This window comes from Babylonia areolata, chromosome 18, assembly GCF_041734735.1.
Source record: "Babylonia areolata isolate BAREFJ2019XMU chromosome 18, ASM4173473v1, whole genome shotgun sequence".
NCBI classification, from domain to species: Eukaryota; Metazoa; Mollusca; class Gastropoda; order Neogastropoda; family Buccinidae; genus Babylonia; species Babylonia areolata.
In genome coordinates this window covers 23,209,034-23,231,565 of record NC_134893.1, presented here as the reverse complement: position 1 = coordinate 23,231,565, position 22,532 = coordinate 23,209,034, and the positions used below count along the sequence as shown (strand labels likewise).

General features: G+C 38.8%; 1 protein-coding gene across 5 annotated transcripts; it reads right to left on the bottom strand.

Annotated features, from left to right (window-relative positions):
• Nucleotides 1-5,083: 5,083 nt before the first annotated feature.
• Nucleotides 5,084-18,547, bottom strand: LOC143292577 (mitochondrial glycine transporter A-like). Of its 5 annotated transcripts, none has more exons than XR_013056665.1 (12): nucleotides 18,413-18,547; nucleotides 15,661-16,024; nucleotides 14,895-15,013; nucleotides 14,207-14,288; nucleotides 13,367-13,437; nucleotides 12,741-12,846; nucleotides 11,774-11,843; nucleotides 11,182-11,280; nucleotides 10,301-10,467; nucleotides 9,364-9,456; nucleotides 6,861-8,358; nucleotides 5,084-6,819 (listed from the first exon to the last, which is right to left on the bottom strand). XR_013056665.1 is itself a non-coding variant. In XM_076603004.1 (11 exons), exons 2-11 carry the CDS (start codon nucleotides 15,730-15,732, stop codon nucleotides 8,332-8,334), a joined length of 906 nt encoding a protein of 301 aa, XP_076459119.1. In that variant the 5' UTR covers nucleotides 15,733-16,024; nucleotides 18,413-18,547; the 3' UTR covers nucleotides 5,084-8,331. The 5 variants fall into 5 exon arrangements, 1 of the variants encoding a protein (XP_076459119.1); XR_013056666.1 differs by having other exon boundaries at nucleotides 6,906-8,358; XR_013056664.1 differs by having other exon boundaries at nucleotides 5,084-6,995; nucleotides 7,040-8,358.
• Nucleotides 18,548-22,532: the final 3,985 nt, after the last annotated feature.

Sequence of the window (22,532 nt, the reverse complement as noted above, 5' to 3'; positions counted from 1 at the left end):
GTTGTTTTAAATAAGTATCCCCTGTAGTATGCTGATTTATAGATGTTTGATAGACGTGCCAGTATAGGTATTGCCAATGGCAACACTGAAAAAATGTGTCGAACCAGTCCTGGTGTGTGGACAGTTAATGCAACATTGAACCCGTGTGCCATTGTGCTTACCAGCATCCACACTGACACTATGTCAAATGGTGGATTGTGCGAATCTGTAGTTTTACATCTACAACTACTCTGTGTTGAATCAGTATAACCTGACATGCTACCCAGTTTGACCAGACGTGCCACCCCGTAAGTGCTGTCAGTATTCCTGTGTGCTGATAGATATGCCATCTTTAGCATGTGTCAGATTTTGTATCCCACCTGTTGTAATTGTTTTGCTACTGATCAAATCACGCTGAAAGTGGCAGGTGGTGATTTTTTTTTTTTTTTTTTGCTGGTCAGGACTACTGACCATGATGAATTTGTGAAGCTTCTGTCATTTTGCTGTGGGCTTTTTGTTGTTGATGTTGTTGGTGTTTTTTTCTGTTTGTTTTAATTCTTCCTTTATTAGTAATAGAACATGACGGTTAAATGACACTGTTTAAAACAAGCACATTAAAAAAAAAAAAAAAAGAACTGTTTAAAACACGCACATTTGAAAAAGCACAATTAAAAAAAAAGCTGTTTAAAACAAGCAAATTTTTTTTTTATATTTTTAAAGCTATTTAAAAAAACAAGCACAGTTAAAAAAATAATAATAAAATAATAATAAAAATTATGTGTCACATGAACAGTGTGCTGTTTGTATAAAGTGAATATCTGCATTGAAAGTGTCAGACAATACACAGCTGTCAGGTTGAGCAGTTCTCACACAAGCACACTTGTCTACACACACAGGCGTGTTGGGTCCTGTCATTTAATGGAGGGGGGTGCCTGTGATGCCTTATCTGCCCTTGTTTCAGCAATAAGAGGACTCTGTACTTTTGTCCTTTACCTGTGTGGATGTGTTGTATAATTATTTGAAGACTTTTGTTGTTGTTAGTAAAATGAGTCCTGTGTAATGTGAACAGCAGAAACAAGACAACTTTTGATTCATACAGACAAGATGATAAGAGGCATGCAGTGAGAGAGAGACTGGAGAGGAGGGACCCCCAGTTTCACCACACACACACACACACACACACACATATATATATATATATATATATATATATCAAATACAGTCATCTGAATGCAACACATTTTCGTCACAGATTGCACGAGTCATTCTTCCATCTCTTTACTTTCCAGTTAGGTTTCTGGTAATGAAAGTTAATGTTTTATGTTGGTATGTGATTCGCTTTACCACACCGAAACTATTTTTGTTTCATTCTTTGTGTGTGTGTGTGTGTGTCGTTGGTGGGTGTGCTTGTAAGTTGCTCCTTTTTGATAGACTGTATTCTGAAGAAGAAAAAAAATGTATGAGCTACTGTGTCAGCGTTTCCATGAAAACTCAAAGCCATTTCTTTTTTTAATTGTTTAAAATATTTATTGATCAATTTATTCATTTGCATGTTTGAATACATGTGTGTGTTCCAGCGCACGCACACATGCGTGCGTTTCTTTTTACCTTTTGTTTGAGTCAGGAACAAAAAAGCAAACATTAAAGACATTTAGATCATTGTGATTTTCCAAACTTTCCAAACAATCTTTATTTGCTTATGACAGAAAGTTCTGTAAAGCAGAGAGTGGACTTTTTTTTTCTTTTTCTTTTAATAATGATACCCTGTTTTCTTCATCATGAACGAGAAAATTGTTGCCTGAGGGTTGATGTGGAAAGGGTTGGTAACAATGACTGGAAAGATCCATTCAGTTGGGAGACTGCATGATGGGAGAGGTGTGAGGGGACGTGGGGGAGAGGGTGTGCTGTGCAGCAGTGGAGTTGAGTTCAGTGACATGTTTGGCTTGCACATTAACACCTTGACTGCTGTAGGATGGAGTGCATGTATACATTCCTGGTCATGTCATTGATGACATCATCAACAGAAGGAAAATAACTCTGCAAGGCTGAACATATATACGTTTGATCTAGGATGGTGGGAAGGAAACTAACTTCTGTAACTGTAAGGCTGAAAATTCACACATTTGATCTACAGTGGTATATCTCCAGACAATTTTCCCAGATTGTGGCTGATTGTTCAGTATGTTATGACTTAAAACAACATTTTCTACTTTTTTTGTTTGTTTCATTGGTTTTTATTGTTTTTATTTTTTGTTGTTGGTTTTTCCTGGTAGTCAAACGGTTAGTGAACGTGAAGTGGGGCTTGATGTTGTGCATGAAGGTTTTGTTGAACAAGGTGCTGTTCCCAGCTTACTGTCATTATACACTCTGGCATCAGCCAGGCTGGATGCATTGGGTGATACCACTGCACTGTGGCGACACGTTCTCCCCATGTTGAGAGCAGTCTGAATTTCACATGGAGAAATCTGCTGTGAATTACACAGTGCAGTACTACACCTGCAGTGGTGGCATTCAGAAGATGAAAACGGCACTTCAACTCTTTCACCACCACACAGGCGACTTTAGTTGACTAGACAGTGCACTGCCATAGGCGACTTTTGTCGACATTGAGGGTCATGTGGATAAAAACATTTTTCACATTGCAACAAAGCTGGACAGCTGCAGCCAGTTTTCCCCACCATAGAACAATGACTAACCTTTGCCCCCTGACCAAGTTTGAAGTGAACAAGTCCTTTGTGATGTTTTGACATGAGCCAAAGCCTGTGACTGAAAGCATTGTTTCTAAAATATTTGGTGCTGGGGAGTGTTTTCCACACAGAAACTTGGCCATGAAAGAGCTGAGGAAATGCTCTCTGTTTCTGCAGTCCCCCCATTTGAACCCATGGCACATTACTTCTGGGTCAGCAGGACTGTGTTGATGGGGCCGGAAGTTTTCCCCACAGTGATATTTTGGAACTGTGAGGTTTCAAACCCACAGCCATCCATTCCTTCTGTCTGTGACATAACCACTGCACCACATTAGCTTGTTGAGAAGACTTGTTATTGTTCATGCAAATTGAACTGACATGCAGTATGGAAAGGATATTATTTTGCATTAAGAAAAAAAAAAAATATATATATATATATATATATATTTATATATATATACGTATGAATTGAGGATATGCAGTGACAGTTGTGAATGTATTATCCGAGTGTATTATCCATTTCTATGCAAGCTGACATACAGGTGCTGGGCCCATAGTGTTTCTGTTCTGTGTTGTATCGTGTGAACAAGGGCCAAGTATGGTAATACTCTGTCCAGTGTCAGTGAAGGATAGCGTTTTGGGCAAATGTCAACTGCAGACTCGGTGAATTGGGATTCCAAACACTAACAACTCAAACTGAAACTTTAGGATTGTTTGTTACTTCTTCATGCAAGTGAACATGTGTAATGGTTATGTTTTTTATGCTGAAAAATACCCCTTCAATATGTCAGGTGAGAGTGATGCGATGGAGAATTTGGGTGTTGTTGTTTAGTTGTTGTTTTAGTGAAGTATATAATGGACACCAGCTGACTGAATTATGTACAAAGTTAAAAGAAATCTGGACAAGTTGATAAACAGTGAGGAAAGACTTGATCCATATTTGTGTGAACAAGTACAGTTTGTGTGTGTGTGTGTGTGTGTGTGTGTGCATGGGAGAGGGTGTAATGCAATTCATTGAGATATCCATCACTATGTTGCTGAGAAATTCTCAGACTTAAGTGTGTGGTTGGTTGGTTAGGTGGGTTTTTTTTTTTCTTTCACACCATCATGATCTAACGTTTACTACTAAAACTGTCACGATGATATCTTGTGTTTTATCTTGTGATTGTTAGATTTATTTCTTGGATGATGTTGTTTGCACAATGTGTTTGCAGAGTCTGTATTAGAAATTAAAATTATGTAAAGCCTGTTGTTTTCATCGTCCAGTGTCTGTGTTGAAGAGGGAAGAATGCAGTGTGTGTATGGGCAAAGAGGGAGGGGAAGGGTCGTGGAGTGGACTCATGAATGGTCTCCCTTTATTCTAGCCCAGTTTTACCAGAAATGTGGAGTGGAACTGTGGAATACTAGTAGGTTTTTTTGGGTTTTGTTTTTTTTTATATTATTTTTGGCTTTTTGTTAATTATTATTAGTTAGTTTCTTTTTTCTTCTTTTTTTTTCTATATAATTCTGCTGGTAAATGAGTTCCTGAACTGTTTTACTGGATAGAGCTGTGCTACACACAAACACACACACACTCATATATATATGAGTGTGTGATATATATTGATATATATCATCTCCACCAAATTGTTCTTTTCCTCTGCAGCAATTAAAAAAAAACAACATTATATGCTTGTATGTGTGTGTGGTATATTTTAAGGCCAACTTCATGGATTAGTTTGTGTATCAAACACAACAAAACTTTTGTTCAAACTCATGTAGAAAACATGGTGCCAAGTTGGAGTTATAAAATTTTAAAAGTTATAGTGGTTTGGTGGTGCAACTTTCTTCCACAGATGTTTTGTTTGCCCCCACCACAATACCCCTAAGCGTATATGTTTGGATTCTGTGGGTTTTTTTTTCTTTTTCTGCTGAGCTGTTTGAAGAAGCAAGTTTTCAGTGAAGCAAGAGTCTGAACCAGATGTAGACAATAAACCAGTCTTTAGATTCAGCACAGAATTGAATTTATTGACAACAAACAAATTCTCAACAAATCAGTCCACACTATGGCAGTGACAAAAGCAGACGAGGAAAATCATAACAATAAACAGCATTTTTGCCCCATCAGCACCGTAACACGGACGATGTCAACAATAATACTGTTTCTGCTACTCAGTTTCAGTTTCAAGGAGGTATCAGAGCATGCAGACTGATCTACATACAGCACACCAAATCGGCAACAACAACAGAAAAAAATAGGGGTGGGGGTACATGTGAGCAAGCAGTTTGCATTTGCCTGCCCTACACCTTAAACTTAACACACTGGTCAGGCCCCAAGAGCCAATGAACCAAAATGGACCAATCACGGTCTAGTTCATCTGTTGGAACACATTTCTCATTTCTGATAATAATTTTTTTTTTTTTTTTTAAACACACAAAAACACACAAAAAAACACCAACAAATAATTTTGAGGAAAAACATACAAAGAAGGCACATCATTAGAATAAGAATCTTTTTTTTTTTTTTTAAGGGCCATGCTCACACTAACGCATAGATAAATAAAGCACATGCAAAACGTCGGTAGTCTTGCAGATGCCTTGCTCCAGCCTGCACCACCGTCTCTCTCTCTCTCCATATATATATATATATATATATATATATATATATATATATATATACCCAGGCCTAATACTGAACATACACACATGATCATCACATGCACACAAACGCACACATACTCAGTCACAGGGACATACACATTGTATGCACGTCACACACACAGAACATCAGTCAGCAAACTTGTGCGTGCGCGCACACACACACACAGGCATTTTATGATGTCTGACAAACGCAAAACCACAAAGATGACAAAGGCACAAAGCACATGCACAAAGTTGTAGTCACAGACACCCAGGCTTCACACTGCAGAATCATGCTCAGGATGGCCTCTAAATACACATGTATATTCGGTGATTCACATACACACATCCTCCTCCACAATGACATACATTACATGCACCCCACAGACACACAAAGCATCATTCAGTGAATGTTTACACACACACAAACACAGAGCATAAATCAATCCCACACAGGGCACAACTGAAGGCCAAACACAAGAGGCACTTGCACATTATGTGCAGCTGCAATCAGTCACATGCAGATCCAACAATCCTAACCCCACCTCCATTACACACGCACACAAATGCACAAAACAGAAGTACAAATGTGTAGTCTCTCAGACATCCGGACCCAACCCTCCACATACCAAAACAAAAACCAAACCCCCCCCACAAAACATATATATATATAAGCTTTGGCACATACACATGTACACAACCACATCCTGACAGGAATGACTATTACACCGGAATATTAACATACATGAAGTATGAAATGTTTTTCATCCAAATAAATTGAATGTGGAATGTGTTTTGGCTGTTAAAACAAAGTATCCTACCTTAACACTGCCAAGAAAACAAGGACACAAACTCACATGCTGATATAAACATCATACATATATATCAGTACCATCTGGACATATGAATAAGAATTTTTCACTTGTCAATCCATACTTAAGATACAAATCAGACTATTCATGCTGAAAGCTCAGTGGACCATTGTCAATTATTTGATTTTTTTAAAGGAAGATATATCAAAATATAATTTTTTTTTTAAAAAACAGAAAAAACAAGCTAACTTCTAGTTGAGACTGGAACTGATAAAAAAGAAAAAAAAAAAAAGAAAAAAAAAGAATGTTCAAAATCTCTCAAAAATATTAACAAGGAAAACCAGTTGTGATAATAAGATCTATAAAACATATCTAAAGGACTACATATAAAAAAAAAAAAAAGAAAAGAAAAAATGAAAAACTTCTTTAAAAAAGGCAAAGACTAAGGATAAATCTTACGACAAAAACCAACTGTGAGACATGAAACTTTCTTTCACATTCTTCTTGTAGCACCCCCCCACTCCACCACCCCCCACCCCAAAGATCAAGTTTTCTCACAACAAAATCTGAAATGTGCCTTTGGCACACACCTTGTTACATTTTCATTTTCACAAAATCTTACATACATTCACCTGATTAACACAAAATGCTTCCACTGCAATAAAATACATTTTCACCTGACTAACACGAAATGCTTCCACTGCAATGTACTACATTTTCACCTAACACGAAATGCTTCCACTGCAATGTACTACATTTTCACCTGACTAACACGAAATGCTTCCACTGCAATGTACTACATTTTCACCTGACTAACACAAAATGCTTCCACTGCAATGTACTACATTTTCACCTGACTAACACGAAATGCTTCCACTGCAATGTACTACATTTTCACCTGAAAACACAAAATGCTTCCACTGCAATGTACTACATTTTCACCTGACTAACACGAAATGCTTCCACTGCAATGTACTACATTTTCACCTGATTAACACAAAATGCTTCCACTGCAATGTACAAACTGCATAGAACTGTAGTCTTTTCCATTCACCTTCTGTTTGTGTTTCTTTACCCCCCTATGTAGCACCATAAACATGTATCAAATGATATAAAAATTAAAAGAAATTCAATCCTTTGGCTCCTGTTGGGGTTTGGAGGATACACACACAATGCATACACTCTAAATCACAACTTTAATCCTCCTGATACAAGACAGAGAGCACAGCTCAGATCCACTAGTCAGAGACATTTCTCTCACTTCAAGACACAAATTACAAAAAAGAGAATCTTGTCTTCAACGTTGAGAAACATGGGTTCCAGTAACACAACATCTTCCTCTGTGCAAATGAAATATGGATATTGCACACAGAGACAGAGCATAGCAGTGGTGGCCATGGGACTGAAAATACCTCAGGTCAACACTAGACATGACTTTCTCTCAGCAATCATTTCTGTACATGCACACATTCATCCCTCTTGACAAGATGCCACAATGTTGTACAACTTCAATGAGATTCACAATTCATCTCTTTGGGTCTATATATCATAAAACAACAGTCAAAAGTAAACAACTTCAACAACAGCAACGCAAACAAATAAAAACAAATATCTTAAACAACAGCATGGAACACTGCTTAAGTACATCTTTTCCCATTTCTGACGACAACAACAAAATATCATTTACATTTGCTGGTTGATTTTTTCCGAGTTATTTTTCAGTTTCAGGTTCCTGCAATACATTGAAGTTAAACACACAACTGCATACAAACTGTCTTCAGCAGTATAATTACATATACTGATAAACACACACATGGGTTTCATTTTATATAATTAAAAAGAAGAAGAACAAGAAAAAACAAAACAATCTGCTAAGATAGTACAATATTACCACATATTTCTGTTACCAGCAGATGACATACGGTTTCAGCTTCTAGGAATAATTGTAAAAGTTTGTTAGATCTCTTCTGCATGAGTCTACTCTAAGCCACAGCTTCCATGTGGAGTTGAAACAGTGGCAAGAAAACAATGATGCTGCCACCTCTAATACCATTCTTGAGATCATGCTCACGATCTCACACTCACAAATGACACATTTCCCACAATGATGTGGAGGCGTTCATTTCCCGTGACACAAAGCTCTCAAATGACCATTGACCATTATGTTCAGTGCTGAGCAGTGGTCCTTGGACATCACAGTAGATCATGGACAACTGTACTGCCTGTATTGCCTTCTATTTCAAGCTGCACCGTCTTGTAATCTGAAAAGAGAATGAAACATGCAAAGTTTCAATGTAGGTTCCATTTGAGTATTATCTTTTGCCTCCTCCAAAACAAGCAAATATAAATAATTCAAATCATATCCACAAAAAAGAAACTCCTGTCTATAAAATAATTCTTCTTCTCCCTTCTTCTGTAACTCTGTCAAGTCATCGGGGCACCGTAAAGAACTAACTGTACACCATGATCCCATCAACTGATGACCAATAAAATCATGTACAAGAACACCCAAAGCACTATCCATGAACACACATGCTGTCGCCTCCAGCAGTAGCAGTAGCACGATAAAGACGTTCAGTCATGCAATGAATTGGATATGGCATAAAAGAAATCACCAAAAATGTATTGCAGCATAAAAGCAATTATTAAAATTGTTGCAAGTATGTACAATCAAATTGTCTGAAATAAGATTTGTTGCTGTAAAGTTATAAAGTTGCGTGCAAGCATGAAATGTTATTTTGTTTCCTTCAGTTTCCCTAAGAAATGCATCACATTAGGGAGTTTGGCGTAGAATCTTCTTTTGCCAAGAAAAATCACAGCTTGTACACCACTCAAACGAGTAACCTTGTGTCTTGGTGCTTGTTTTTTTCTAAGACAAATGTGTTATCCTCTATATCACCACTCCATTTGATTTAAAACCTTTTTTCTTTTTTTTTTTCTTTTTTTTTTTTTTTTTAGCACAATGTTCGCACCAGACCAAACGTTCCAAATTTGTGAAAATTTGCCTGAGTGAGGGTGTGTTAATAACTCAATTGCTGTTCTCTGCACATGTTTAATTCACTGTTCTTTTCTGATCAAACCTAACACAATCCACATTTTCACTCATAAGCAAATTAACAGTTTAACAGAAAAGAATTCATTTCAAAAGGAAAAGCAAGTGTCTACCAAGTGAAAATATGGGTATGCAAAGAAATATTGGTACATGACTATTAAATATGGGTATAATATAAAGTCTATGAAGGGAATGGGTGCAGAGTAATGCTTACTTCTTCAAATACTGTCCAGGCCAAAGCTGCCATCATGGTACGACGCAGTGTGCGTGGAATTATACCTCTCCAGAAGCCGTACAGGCCCCTCTTCTGGAAATAAAAAAGCATCAAGACCGTAAATATATATATATATATATATATATATATATATATATACACACACACACACATATACATATATATATATAATAATAATAATACTTTTCAAAAAGAAGAAAAGGTAAGTTATTTACAACATTATGAAGTAACTAAATGATCTTTACATAAAAATACACCCGTAGATCTGTTTCCCTAATTAAAAAAGCAACAACATATATTGTACATATATATCAATGAGTTTCCCCAAGGAAATATTTCTGGATCTGTTGCTTATTTCTACCTTGCAAGCGTAAATCTATCCCACTGCCAGCTTTGTTGCTCATGACGAACTGTATTCAAGATTTACATTTGCTTCTGCTGTACGAATTACTTTGGTCACTGGCCTGCTATCTGCTGTTCCTGTTTCATCTTTTCTTGAACATACATTTCACATTGTGGCTGACCACACAAGGCCATATCAGAACTGCTGTTCATGTATAAAAGATAAATAAAGGAATCAATCAATCAACAGCATCTACTTTTGATGCAATGTCTTGCTGTAATTCATCATGTTTGCTTCCTTATACAATTATAACTGGACCAATGCATGTTTAGATGGATGATAGGTATATATAAGTATATCTATCTATCTATCTCAGACATAGATATATAGATAGATATAGATATACACACACTCACACACACAGATTTTTTTTTTTTAATTGGAACTATTGTAACTGTAAATCGCTTAGAGCAAAATTTGATGAAACGCTATATAAATAAACTCATTATTTTTCTTAAATTTTCATTAATATAAACAAGAAACAAAAAAAAACAATGACAAAAAACCAGGTACCTGGTAAATGTAGATGACCACCTGCTTGATGTGCCTGTACTTTTTGGGGTACAGTTGCATGTTGGTCTTGACCACGTCAGCCGGCTGGGTGACAAAAGAAGCCAGGATGCCCCCCACCACTCCGTTGCAGAAATCCACCAATGGTTCCAGCCCAGGTCCGAACATGCCTGGGGAACAAAAACCGCAAAATTGGTGTTTTTGTAGTTGTTGTTATGCTCTGAATTATTACTCTGAGTTATGAACTGAATTATTGTGCGATCTGATATCAACACCCAAAACAAAACAAAAAAGAAGAACAAAAAAGGTCATATTTCCTGTTTATATATAAATGAGGGGGTTTGATGACTGATATAGATACTATAGAATACTGTGTTGCAATTGTTATATCCACTGTTTAGACATGGATACACATGCACACACCAATTTGCAATAAATCATTGTTTCACAGGACTGTCAGCTCAGATTCCTGCACAAACCAGAACGCTGAAAATGGTCTGCCACTAAAGCCACTTGAAAAACATCAAGCAAGATTGTCTACAGATATATCTGATGCCATCCACTGTGTACACTTTCACAAAAAATCGTTCACTGAACCATGAACTCACAGATTACCATACACACACAACACATTCTCTTGCTCTCTCTTTCACATTTTCAATTCAACATGCTCTTTCCAAATTTCCTTTTTTCCTCTTTGTTCATTTGTTGTTTTTCTTCAAAGGATTTATCAAAATTATTTTATGGCAACATTTTATGTACTCAAGTCTAAAATTCATAAAAACAGACAAAGTATCAACAAATCAACTTGCTGAGATAGAGACTTAAAACGGTTGAAGAGCTAAAACGACTTAACAAACTAACATGCTGAGAGAAAGACTTACTGGGCTGGTTATACATCTTGAGTTTGGTGTAGAACATGAGGTAGAGGCCGGAGAAGGGAACGTCACGTAGCAAGGTGGGCGCTAGTCCGCTGTACAGTCCTGCAAACACCCACACGGGACCACTCAAACTGATAACTTTGCTCCTGTAGATCCAGTTAAAACTGAATTCATACCACACCCTGAGTTAATTTGAGTGCACATGTTTGAGTGAGTGAGTGTGTGTGCATGTAGTTTGAGTGCATGTGTTTGAGTGAGTGAGTGAGTGAGTGAGTGTGTGTGCGTGTGTGTGTTTGTATGTGCATGAATGCGTGAGAGAAAACAAAATCAATGTGTTCATTCAGAATGTGTGCATTTTTTTTTTATTGTGTTTTCAATAATAATCTTTCATTTGTGCTCTTGCTCACATGTTCCAATTTCAGATACAGTTGTAGGTTTTCACCACAAATACACACACAGTTTGTACAGGTCCAACTTGCAACTTGGCATGCCTGCCTTTCTTGACCCATGTATGCACAACTCTATATTTATTATCTATCATATTTTCTTGTAAAAAGTCATGAACAGAAATGCAGCAACAAAAGTCAAAACATACCTCTCAAGCCATCTGCCTTGTAAGTCAGTGCCAAGGCGTTGGCCATACCCCGGTATTGGAAAGCTCCACTCTGTATAAAAAGATCAATAATAAAATCACAACATAGGAGAGCTAATAAACTAAAAAAATTAGCATGAATATTCAAATTATCACATCAAACCACTTGGTCCAGAAACTGCTTACTTGCCAGAGACCAGCTAAAGTTCTCACATCCCTGTTTTTTGTCTTCGTTTTTTGTTGTTGTTTTTTTGTTTTGTTCTTTTTTGTTTGTTTTTTTCTCTTTTTTTTTCTTTCTTTTTTTTTTTTTTTTTTTTGGGGGGGTGGGGGGTGGGGTATTTTTTGTTTTTTGGTCTCAGTGCATCACAAATTTAATTTTAACACAATTAGTTACTTTCATTTTCTCCGCATAGGCGGATAGTAGTTTGCACAGGACAGGAATGTCAGACCCCTGCCGGAGTCTGCACTAGTTGGGTCACGGTTAAGTATGTGTAATTAAATTTAATTTTAACACAATTCATTACAGTTCAGTAACAAAGTTTAACACTTTGTACTCCCTGAGAACTGATTTATCTGTAACAACCAGTTGCTTCCCTTGGACTGAGCACACTATGAATATTTCCATACTGCGTTCTCAGTCAGTCGTATTTTCATTCATTGCTTTTAACTTCTTGCCTTTAGCTTCCATATAGTGATATACATATGCCACTATTATTACCAGTTTTTTCAAGGGGATTGAGCATGTTTTTGTTGATGTTTTGTGCCTTTGTGCATACATATAAATTATGGCTTTGACTCAGCTGTTGTGAGGGTTGGGGGGGGGAGGGGGGAGGGAAGTAAGTGCAAAAAAAAAAAACAAAAAAAAAAAGAGAAAAAGGAAAAAAAAGGGAAAAAAAAAGAAAAAAGGAAAAGGAAAAAAAGAAAAAAAAAGAAAAGGGGGAATGGGGGAGGCAAATCCTGTTCAATTTACCTCAAAGCGAGTCTTAATGACGGTGATGGGCAGAATGAGGAAGGCCGTCATGCAGCGTGCGGTCATTCCCATGGATAGGGACTCCAGAGAGGAAGGCTGGGAGCTCCTGCAATCAGTTTGGGCAAACCAGCGTTGCACGCCGCACACAAACATGAGGGCTGGAAAAGAAAGGTGGGTTAAAGATAATCATAAATCAAACCTCTTCTGAGAACAGTTTTCCAGCAACTTCCGAAACAAAAGGTGGCTTAAAGCTAAATCATACCTCTGCTGAGAACAGTTGCCCTACAACTTCAGAAGCAAACATAAGGTTCTCTAGTTTAATCTAAAATAGAAATATTATTCCAAGAAAGTATACAACTTGTATAAGGCAAGAATTTGGAAGTACCATTGTCATCGGTTTTGTAAGCTTCCATAAATTTACATATGACGAAGTCTCAAATTAACATTTTAGTTAGTTAAGGCCTACGTAAAAAAACACAATTAAAAAAAAAAAAGAAAAAAAAAAGGCGGATAGTAGTTTGCACAGGACAGGAATGTCAGACCCCTGCCGGAGTCTGCACTAGTTAGGTCACGGTTAAGTATGTGTAATTAAAACACAATTTTTAAAAAAAAACATCACGACTCACCCAAAGTTGCTTTTGAGGTAGTGAAGTGAACCAAAATAGAAACCCACTCCAGGAGCACATCTGGTCAATGACTGGAAGACACAGAAAGACAACATGCATTATAGGCATGCTGATGTATCATGTTTGACACTGTTCGTGGGATAAAAAAAAAGAATATGGAGAAGCAAGAGAAATCAACTGAATTTAGTGTGATTGTATACAATACTTCTGCTTTTTTAATGTCATTTTTGTTTGTTTGTTGTTGTTTTTTTAATGTGTACATAATAAAAAGATAAATGCAAACACACAAAATTATAAACTATGTTAAACTTACCTGTGCAATGTTAAAAAAAACTGTTGAAAATCAGTGACAGAATGTGACATTATTGAGCACTGTAATTTGTGCAACTTATAATGTGTCTACCATTTTCCAAGGTGATTTAACTTGTGTTATAAAGAATTCATGGTGAATAACACTTACACAGTCCACTCCTTGCTCTCACGAACACGTCTGCATATATATTTGTATATCACTATATGTGATGACTGTATTGCTATCATATGTCTGTTTTGATGATTTTTCAATGGAGACAGTTGACTTTTTCCATCATCAGTTTTAGTGATGGTATAAATGCAAGTGAGAATACCAAGCATCCCGAATGTAGACATGCAATCATGTGTGTATTCATTATGTTTGAACGCAAGCTTTTATGTATTCTAATTTTTGTATGTGTATAGTTTGCTGGGTGCATTTCAGTGTGTACAAGGAACATCTATGAAATGTGGTTTTAGATCACCTATCACAGTTTTCTGGATCTAGCGATAAAAAATATCCATTACTACAATCATTAGACAACTTACGGGCCATAGTCCATTCCACAATGCCAGGAACCTCTCTTGCCTCACCACATTGACTGCTATATTCACCATTCCTGTGTTTGACCTGAAAAAAAAGAAGTTTTTAATCACATTGCACACTTTGTAATCCGCACAACATAAATAAAAATATTCACAGAACACTGATACTATTTTAGTAGCAGCTTTCAAAATCTCTGTGGGTAGGATTTATCCACTGTGAGTGTATGCGGGACAAGATAGCTCAGTAATTCTCGACATTTTTTTGTTTTCAAGAATTTGATGTCCTTGGTGCCTGGGGCACCAGGTGAGTCAAGGGTTTCGGGGTGGAGACTGTTTTTTTTATTTTTTATACGATATGATATAGTTACTTATATAGCGCATATATATCCTCAATCTGAGACCAAGCTCTAGCTTCCAAGTGCTTTAAAAACACAGACTGATACTCATTTGCAAAACAGGCTGCCTACCTGGCGTCAAAATTTGTCTCATTGAAAAAATGGTTTTCATGTTTCTACATATGCAGAAACCACAAAGAAAGGGAAATGACTGAATTCTCTAGTATTTCGGGATGTATCCACATGTAATCTGGAGAAGAAAAAAAAACAGTACAATATATTTACTGCATTTTTCTGTATCAACAGGGCAAGGAAGCCTGCCAGTTAAGCAGTAATCTATTTCATTTCAAACTTACCCAATGTACACTGAGGACTGCAGTCGAGTCTTTACCAGGTCCAGGGGCTGAAGTAACACTGTCGACATTGATCCACTCATGGCCCCAGCCAAGAATGACTTGAAAACAGGGGATTGAAACTGCAAGCAGAAATCAACATGATGACAATCACTGAACCACCTTATCTACATTATTACCAGTCTTCAAACTACACACAGTATCAAAACACAAGCACACATACTCTCAAGGACTGTACACTTGATCTCTGCATGATTTTTAACTCACAATATTATGTATTTGGCATGGCTGTTTGACAAGCATGTACACAACAATAGCGACATACAATGATACACACTCACACTTACTGTGCCCAAACAAGTTATTTGGAAGGAATTGACATACATGTTAATCTCTCTGGAAATGAAATCCCACCCAGCACCCCCTTTAAAAAAAAAAAAAAAAAAATAATACACTATTTGATTCGGAATCAATGTATGAATCAGATGGTTTTATATGGAAAATATATTGAACATGGTAAAAAACAACAACAACAAGAACAATGTATTCAATTAATATAATATGAAAAAATATTTTTTAAAAAAAGGGGAGATAGTCAGAAGTGATGGGGGCCAAGAAAATGTATCTTACTATCGATAATCAGAGACTAAGAGAGCGGAAGAGTGAGACAGAAGGTTGGTGGACTGGGGGCCAGAGATCAAGAACGAGAGTCAGCTAGAGACAGTAAGGAGAGATGGAGATCGACAGATCGTTAGCACCGTGGACTTACAGTTCTGCCTGCTCGAGTCGTCGATCTTTCGGAAGCTCCATGTGCTCCCTCACTCTCTTCTCGTGTCGCCATCGATCCTCTCTTTGTTCTGTCCGCCTGACTGACTGACTGACTGACCGACTCAGCAGTGGGGTCCACACCGAAACAGTCGACTGGGAAAGGGGGCCGGACGAACGGAACAATGGATGATGACACACTTTACTGCCTCGAGCAACAAAAATGGAACTCGGTCACACACACTCGATTCAAACCAGGTCACGATTCATGCTCCACTTTGGAAGGCAGTCAGTTGTTCACATCCATTTTCACCAACCGTGAATCTGCAGTTGTGTTTCCAGCACCTTGCATCAGACTGGTGGTGGACCTGTACAAAACAACACCGCTCAGAACATGACCCTTTGCGTAAAACAGAAAGTAGCTTTGTACGGTGGCCAAGATCCTGTTGACCAGTACGTGTTGCTGTCGGCGAAATCCAGTTCAAACTGGAATTCGTTCGGACAAACATGACGCCACACCGAGTTGTATAACTGTGCTACTTCTACCCTGATCGATTTCGTTTGATTTTTTTTTCCAGCTTTCGAGAAAATTGAATTTAGTTTCTGGAAGGGAAAAAAAATCTAGTTTGGTGAAATCAGTATAATTATGTATGTGGCCCAAGGTCAGGTTTGTTTTGAAATGGAATCAGCCAATCGGATATCTTTCTAATAGTGATTTCCCAGTGTTTCCGTTACTAAATTAAGAACAGAAGGTATCTTTCCAGGATTTAGCAGAGGCACGTGAAACTTTTTCTTTCTTTTTCCCCCAATCAAAATCGATGATTCTGACATACCTTGATAATGTATAAACAAGAGTTGTCACAATTCTACCTACCAATGTTTACAATGATAAACGCCAAGAATCCATTCAACACTTTTTTTTCTTTTTTTCTTTTCTTTTTTGCTGTTGTTTTGCCTCTTGTTTGTCCCGTGGAACACCCTTAAGGAGAAACGCGTCGCCTACTCGACATGCGCGCACGCGTGTTTGTGTGTGTATCTTGTGTTTGTCATCAGTGTTAGTGTCACACACACACACACACACACACACACACAGTGCACATGATACTAAAATATGAACTGAAATGCCGGAAGTATACGATTTAGTTAACAAAAATAAGTAATTGAGATGAATTGATGTTTATCATTCAGCCACGGTTATTACCTTTTTCATTGCTGTTCAATTATTAGTATGATGGTATTTATGACGATGGTCACTGATGATGATGATGATGATTATCATTATCTGTTGTTGCTGTTATTGTAGTAATAATATCATTTTTGCAGTTGATAAATATCATTATTATCATTGCGCCGGAGTATCACAGTCCTGACTGAACTCAGTAATATCATAGTAAGTCATCTATATGAAACGGTTCCGCTTTTTTTTTTCCCCCACTGAACTTGATGTGAGCCGGGGTGATCGACACAGCAAGCACACGAACAAAACGTACGAACGAACACGAACTGAACTCAATACTCAGGCTCCCTCCAACTGATACACCGGCTGACATCAGTAGCTCATCAGTATCAGTATCACATTCGACTGCACAAGATAGGAGTTCATACTCTCTCTCTCTCTCTCTCTCTATATATATATATATATATGTGTGTGTGTGTGTGTCAGTGTGTGTGTGTGTGTGTGTGTGTGTGTGTGTGTGTGTGTGTGTTCTCGTTTTCCAAATGAAAACGAAACTTAACGCCAGTGTCGAATTTTCAAAAGCCTTACACAGTAAAAGTCATACAAACCATAAGTTCAGATATAAGCCGCCGGTGAGGCTGAAAACTGCACGCGCCGCACTGCACTGACGAGAAATAACAGAAATAAAGAACAAGTGTTTGTATCAGTGGGGACTGATCAAGGGCCGCGGAGTGGGGGGAGGGGGGGCGGGGGAGGGGGTAATAATGAGCCGGAAAAAAAATTGACGAAAAAGTTAATCAGTAGCGGCGGTGGAAAGAACGCGACGTATTCAATACATGAATTCGAACTGGTTCATTGAGCACAATGAGAACCAATATATTCAGTAGTATACCTACATGTATCACCCAGTATTATAGATGCAACTGATGTATGTGCACGCTGAAGCCGAGCGCACGCTCTGCATTACACGTTGGTGTGACGATCGAACTTCTCAGTTTAACTCAAGTTGAGAGGACTGGGCCCTTATGCGCATGCTTTTTTTTTCCGTTAGTGTGTCAGTATGCTGTTTATTGTATTGGCAATGAAATAACAACATAACAACAGAAACTGATACCACTATTAAAATGGACTCGACTTCAGTTTGTTTCAGTTTCCAAGAACTACTGAGGCGTCAATGTATTCAGATAAATCCAGACTCATCAGTGATACGCCACACCACATCTGCTAAGCGGCAGATGCCTCACCAGCCCCAGCCGCGTAACCCAATGCCGGCTAACGAAGGGGAAAAAAAGAAAGAAAAGAAAGATAAATAATCAATTTAAAAATGTAAATAAACAAACGAATAAATGGATAAATAAATAAAAGGTAAGTACATAATATAGTGCTGGGAAAGGTAAGCAAGCAAGCAATGAGATTCAGTAACACAAAAAAAAGTAATACTCAGTTCGGATGAGACAGTTCACGGCTTAGTTCTGTTATGACAAACAATGATACAATACAGTATGATACAATACGATAATAATGCTGATCATGATAATCAGTAATGAAGAAGATTACCAATAACATCCACAGTTCCTACCTAACTGCAGAAGATTGAAAGCACAGCAAAGACGCGCAGAATCCACGCAGTATAAAAGAAAAAAAAAATCGCAATGGGTTTGCTCTGGGGTTACCGGATCAGTACGGAAGGAGCGGAACTCGAGACAAAGCCACCCGCCAGCATGCGTCTTCTGCTTGACAGTAGCCCCAGAGGCGAGTAAAATGGAATCTGCATGCGTTCTGGGGCGTTTATATAGACCTAATCACGTGACTTATGACCGCACGACACTGATCTAAAAATAGCAAAATAGAAAATACACATATCAGTGCCGCAGGGTCACTGCCTGAAGCGACTGAATTCAAAACAAGGTCACTGTATGCGGCGAGCTGAACTGGGCACTATAATGTAGTGTGTACTGTGGCACATGAGTTTCTTCCGTGGGCCACAGGCGCCATATTAGAGACAGATTTCAAGTCCTGTTGACCGAGACTCACACTCCACATGCATATTATGTGACCAGATCGAGTGTCGTCCTCTGGCAAAATTCCGGAGAAAAAACCTAATATGTATATAGATAGATAGATAGAGTCTTCATGAACTGCAAGATCTCCGTTCACTGAAAACTTCAAGTGCACTGATTCACTCAAACCACACCTTAACACAAAGAAAAGGAATAGGGCAACGCAAAAGGATGGTTAAAACGAGAAAGAGGAGAGAGAAGATAAGAATGAGAAATCCTAAGAAGAAGACGACGAAATGTGAAGAAGGAGGAGAAAAGAAAAGAAAAGGAATGATTGAGAAACGGATCTCGGCGACGGAGGGAGATGTGGGTGAGGAAGAAGGTAGAAAATAAAGAATTAGAATTGGAATAAACAGGTCGAGAAAGAGAGAAATTGAAATGAGAGAAAGAAAACGATATCCGAGGTCATAGTGATATACACACCACTCTCTCCAACTCCCCACCCGTTTAACTGAAAGGGAGCGAACCAAGATAGAAACCAAGATAGCTTTTTGTTTCGATAGCCTCCCCTATGTGCACTTCAGATGGACCATAAGCATAAATTCTCCCTCTCGATCTCTATCCTAAACACACACGCACGCGCGCGCACGCACACACACACACACACACACACACACACACACACACACACATACACACAGAGGCACGCACACACTGACACACACGCGCGCGCGCGCCGGTGCGCCGGCGTTTCAAGTTTTAATCAAAAAGGTTATCCTTTTACTCCACTGAGGTATGTCATTTGGAGTATGCAGAACAGCGGTTACAAAAGAATGATTCCATGCCCAGAATAGACATTTCCAGATGTAGGTAAACAACAGCGTCACTGACATAGAAGTTGAGAAAGTACTAAAACAATGTCTTTTAACACAAAAAGATTAGACAACATCTGCAAATTAATAAGGAAGTTACAGTTCAGTGAAGTTACACATGCGCAACAGGCCGCTGGCTGCCAACTTATTGAGGGATTTCTAAGAGTTCCTCCACACCCTTTGCTTTTCGATCTGGCAAGTATGAAACCCCACAGTGCAGGCCCCTGCAGTTCTGGAGTTTGATGCAGGTCAATTCACTGTCGGTCACCAGCTCAGGTTGTTCTTCTGCTGTTTGGAATTTGTGGGTCAGGATAAAGACGCCCTCTCCAAGCGTGGTACGGTCTTTACAAAAAACAATGTAAACTAATCAGGGAAAACCTCAATGCTTGTTTGGATGAGTGGTTTTCAATGGTTGGATACCGCGTAGCTTTGACTCAGTGCCGAACACAATGTCTGGCTTGATGTACTGCAGTGCAGATTGAAGTTCGGAACGTTTATTCGCAACACTTTCGGCAACTGACGTTTAGGATAAGTAAGGTTTGTTTTAGCGTGTGAGGCGGCCAAAAGCAGGACAGCTGCTATTGGCATTGCTGGAATGATGTGTCGTGACGTGCTTACTGGTTGCGGCGACTGGACTGGTGTATGGGTGGTGACGGCTACTGTTAGCAGAGTTATGGCATGGAATGCTGGATAGTTTTGTGGAGAATACGTCTGTGGAAAAAAATTCTAGTGTGCTTTTCTACTAGTCAGAATGTATAGGGTGTGAAACTGTTGTAGCATGACAATTGGAAGCCAGTGCTGGATAGTTTTGTGGAGAATACGTCTGTGGAAAAAAATTCTAGTGTGCTTTTCTACTAGTCAGAATGTATAGGGTGTGAAACTGTTGTAGCATGACAATTGGAAGCCGCTGAAGGTGAAAGTACCGCAGTTGATACTGTCGCATCTGGGGAACAGCCACTGAACGATCTGCCTAGTAGAATGCATCCCTGCGAGTCCACACTAACACGGTGCATTGTCACCGGTGGAATACAGTTTTTGTTATTGTCACAGCATATGACCATGCATTGCCATGTAACTTCTTGTTCACAAATATCACAGGGGTAGATTGACCTGGAGCCAGGTTTTTGTTGGATATAGGAGACACAGGACAGCGAAGCAGGGGTTAAGGGAGAGTTTTTAGAGGGTGTGGTCCAAGGATCGACGCAGTCTAGTGAACACAGAGTCCAGAGTCCTCACTAAATGAGAAGATGGACAGGAGTGGGGTCAGGAGACAGGCGAAGGCGAAGATGATAAAAAGAATTAACGCCTCTTGGTATGGTATACAGTCTTTGTGGTTACAACCTAGAAAAGCATGTTGTGTTTTTCAGTTTGTTTTGTTGTTGTTGGTGGTGGTGGTGGTGGTATGCCACCCCCACCTCCTGCCCAAACTCGGCCGGCTCTCCGGCTCTCTCCCGCGTTTGTGTGTGTGTGTGTGTGTTACTTTATGTGAAATGTCATCAACCGACAAGTCAATTCACAGTCACAAAATGCTGTCGAATCATTGACGTCATTCTTGCAGCGATGGAAGCAGACAGGTGGGTTGTCTTCTGTGAACCATAGGCGCCCGATATGGGAGTCCTTTTCTGTTGGCCTAGAAGATGACCAGATATGATCATGTGCTTTGGTTTCCCTACAGACATCTGCGTGGGTCGAGATGTCAATACACGGTATCTACACCACACAGCTAACCTCACAACCCATCGAGCTGAGTTTTCAGCTCAGTGCTGCAACTGGAGTTTCTAAGGAGGAATCTGCTGCATGAGATTATTATCAGTATAAAACTCATACATTGTGCATCAGATGGATCATTTACAAAACTGATCAGTGCTTCACACATACCACATATTTCTCTCTTTCTTCTATTTCTCTGTTGGCTAGTATGTCTACATGAATGCCTAGAATGCAATGCAACTCGTCAAAAATCGTTTGCTTTTCTTTCTTTCTTTCTTTCTGGTTGTTATCATTATTAGTATTGTATGTACATAAGATTTGGAAAACATGTTTCAGGCACAAGGCCTGTTATACCTACATGTCTTCCGGAAAAAAGGACCAGCATATTATACGTTTGAAATTATTTTGCTTCTTCTTCTTCTTCTTCTTCTTCTTCTTCTTCTTCTTCTCGTCCTTCAGTTATTGATTGTTAAACACTCGATCATCAGTATATATTGATATCGATTTATGTGCGCGAGTCCGTTGCGTTCGGCAATTAAGCCACAAGTCATAAGCTGCTTAGTCAGCCGTGCTGCTTGCGTTAAAACAAAGGCTGACTCAAGGGTGCATGCTGTGCACACGAGCTGGCAGGTATCGTGAGACAGATTTGGATTTTCAATCTGAAGGCAGTATCCTTGATTCCATCCTAGCACTGCAGTGAAAGTGGTGCCCATGGACGTATATAGGTGGATCCATCTATTTATAGGTTTGTGGTGGTACCGGCCTGGTGACCGCGGGTGAGAGGTGAACTCCGTTTGTTTTTCTTTTTCTTTATTCTTTTTGTTGTTGTTGTTGTTGTTGTTGTTGTTGTTGTTGCGTTTTCCTGCTCTCTCGGTTCAACATATATGCAGATCTTGACAGGTAATGCATCAACGGCCTCTTAGTGTGCGTGCACGTGCAAAAGATACCACGCGGATGTTGAAGATCACGTTACAAATGTTCAGCCTTCAATACTTCATGGAAACAGTGACATACACTGCCGCAGAGCACACCGCCGAAAACGAAGTATGGCTGCCTAAACGGCGTGATAAAGACGGTCATACTCGTAAACTCCAACTCTTAGATAGAATATTGAAAG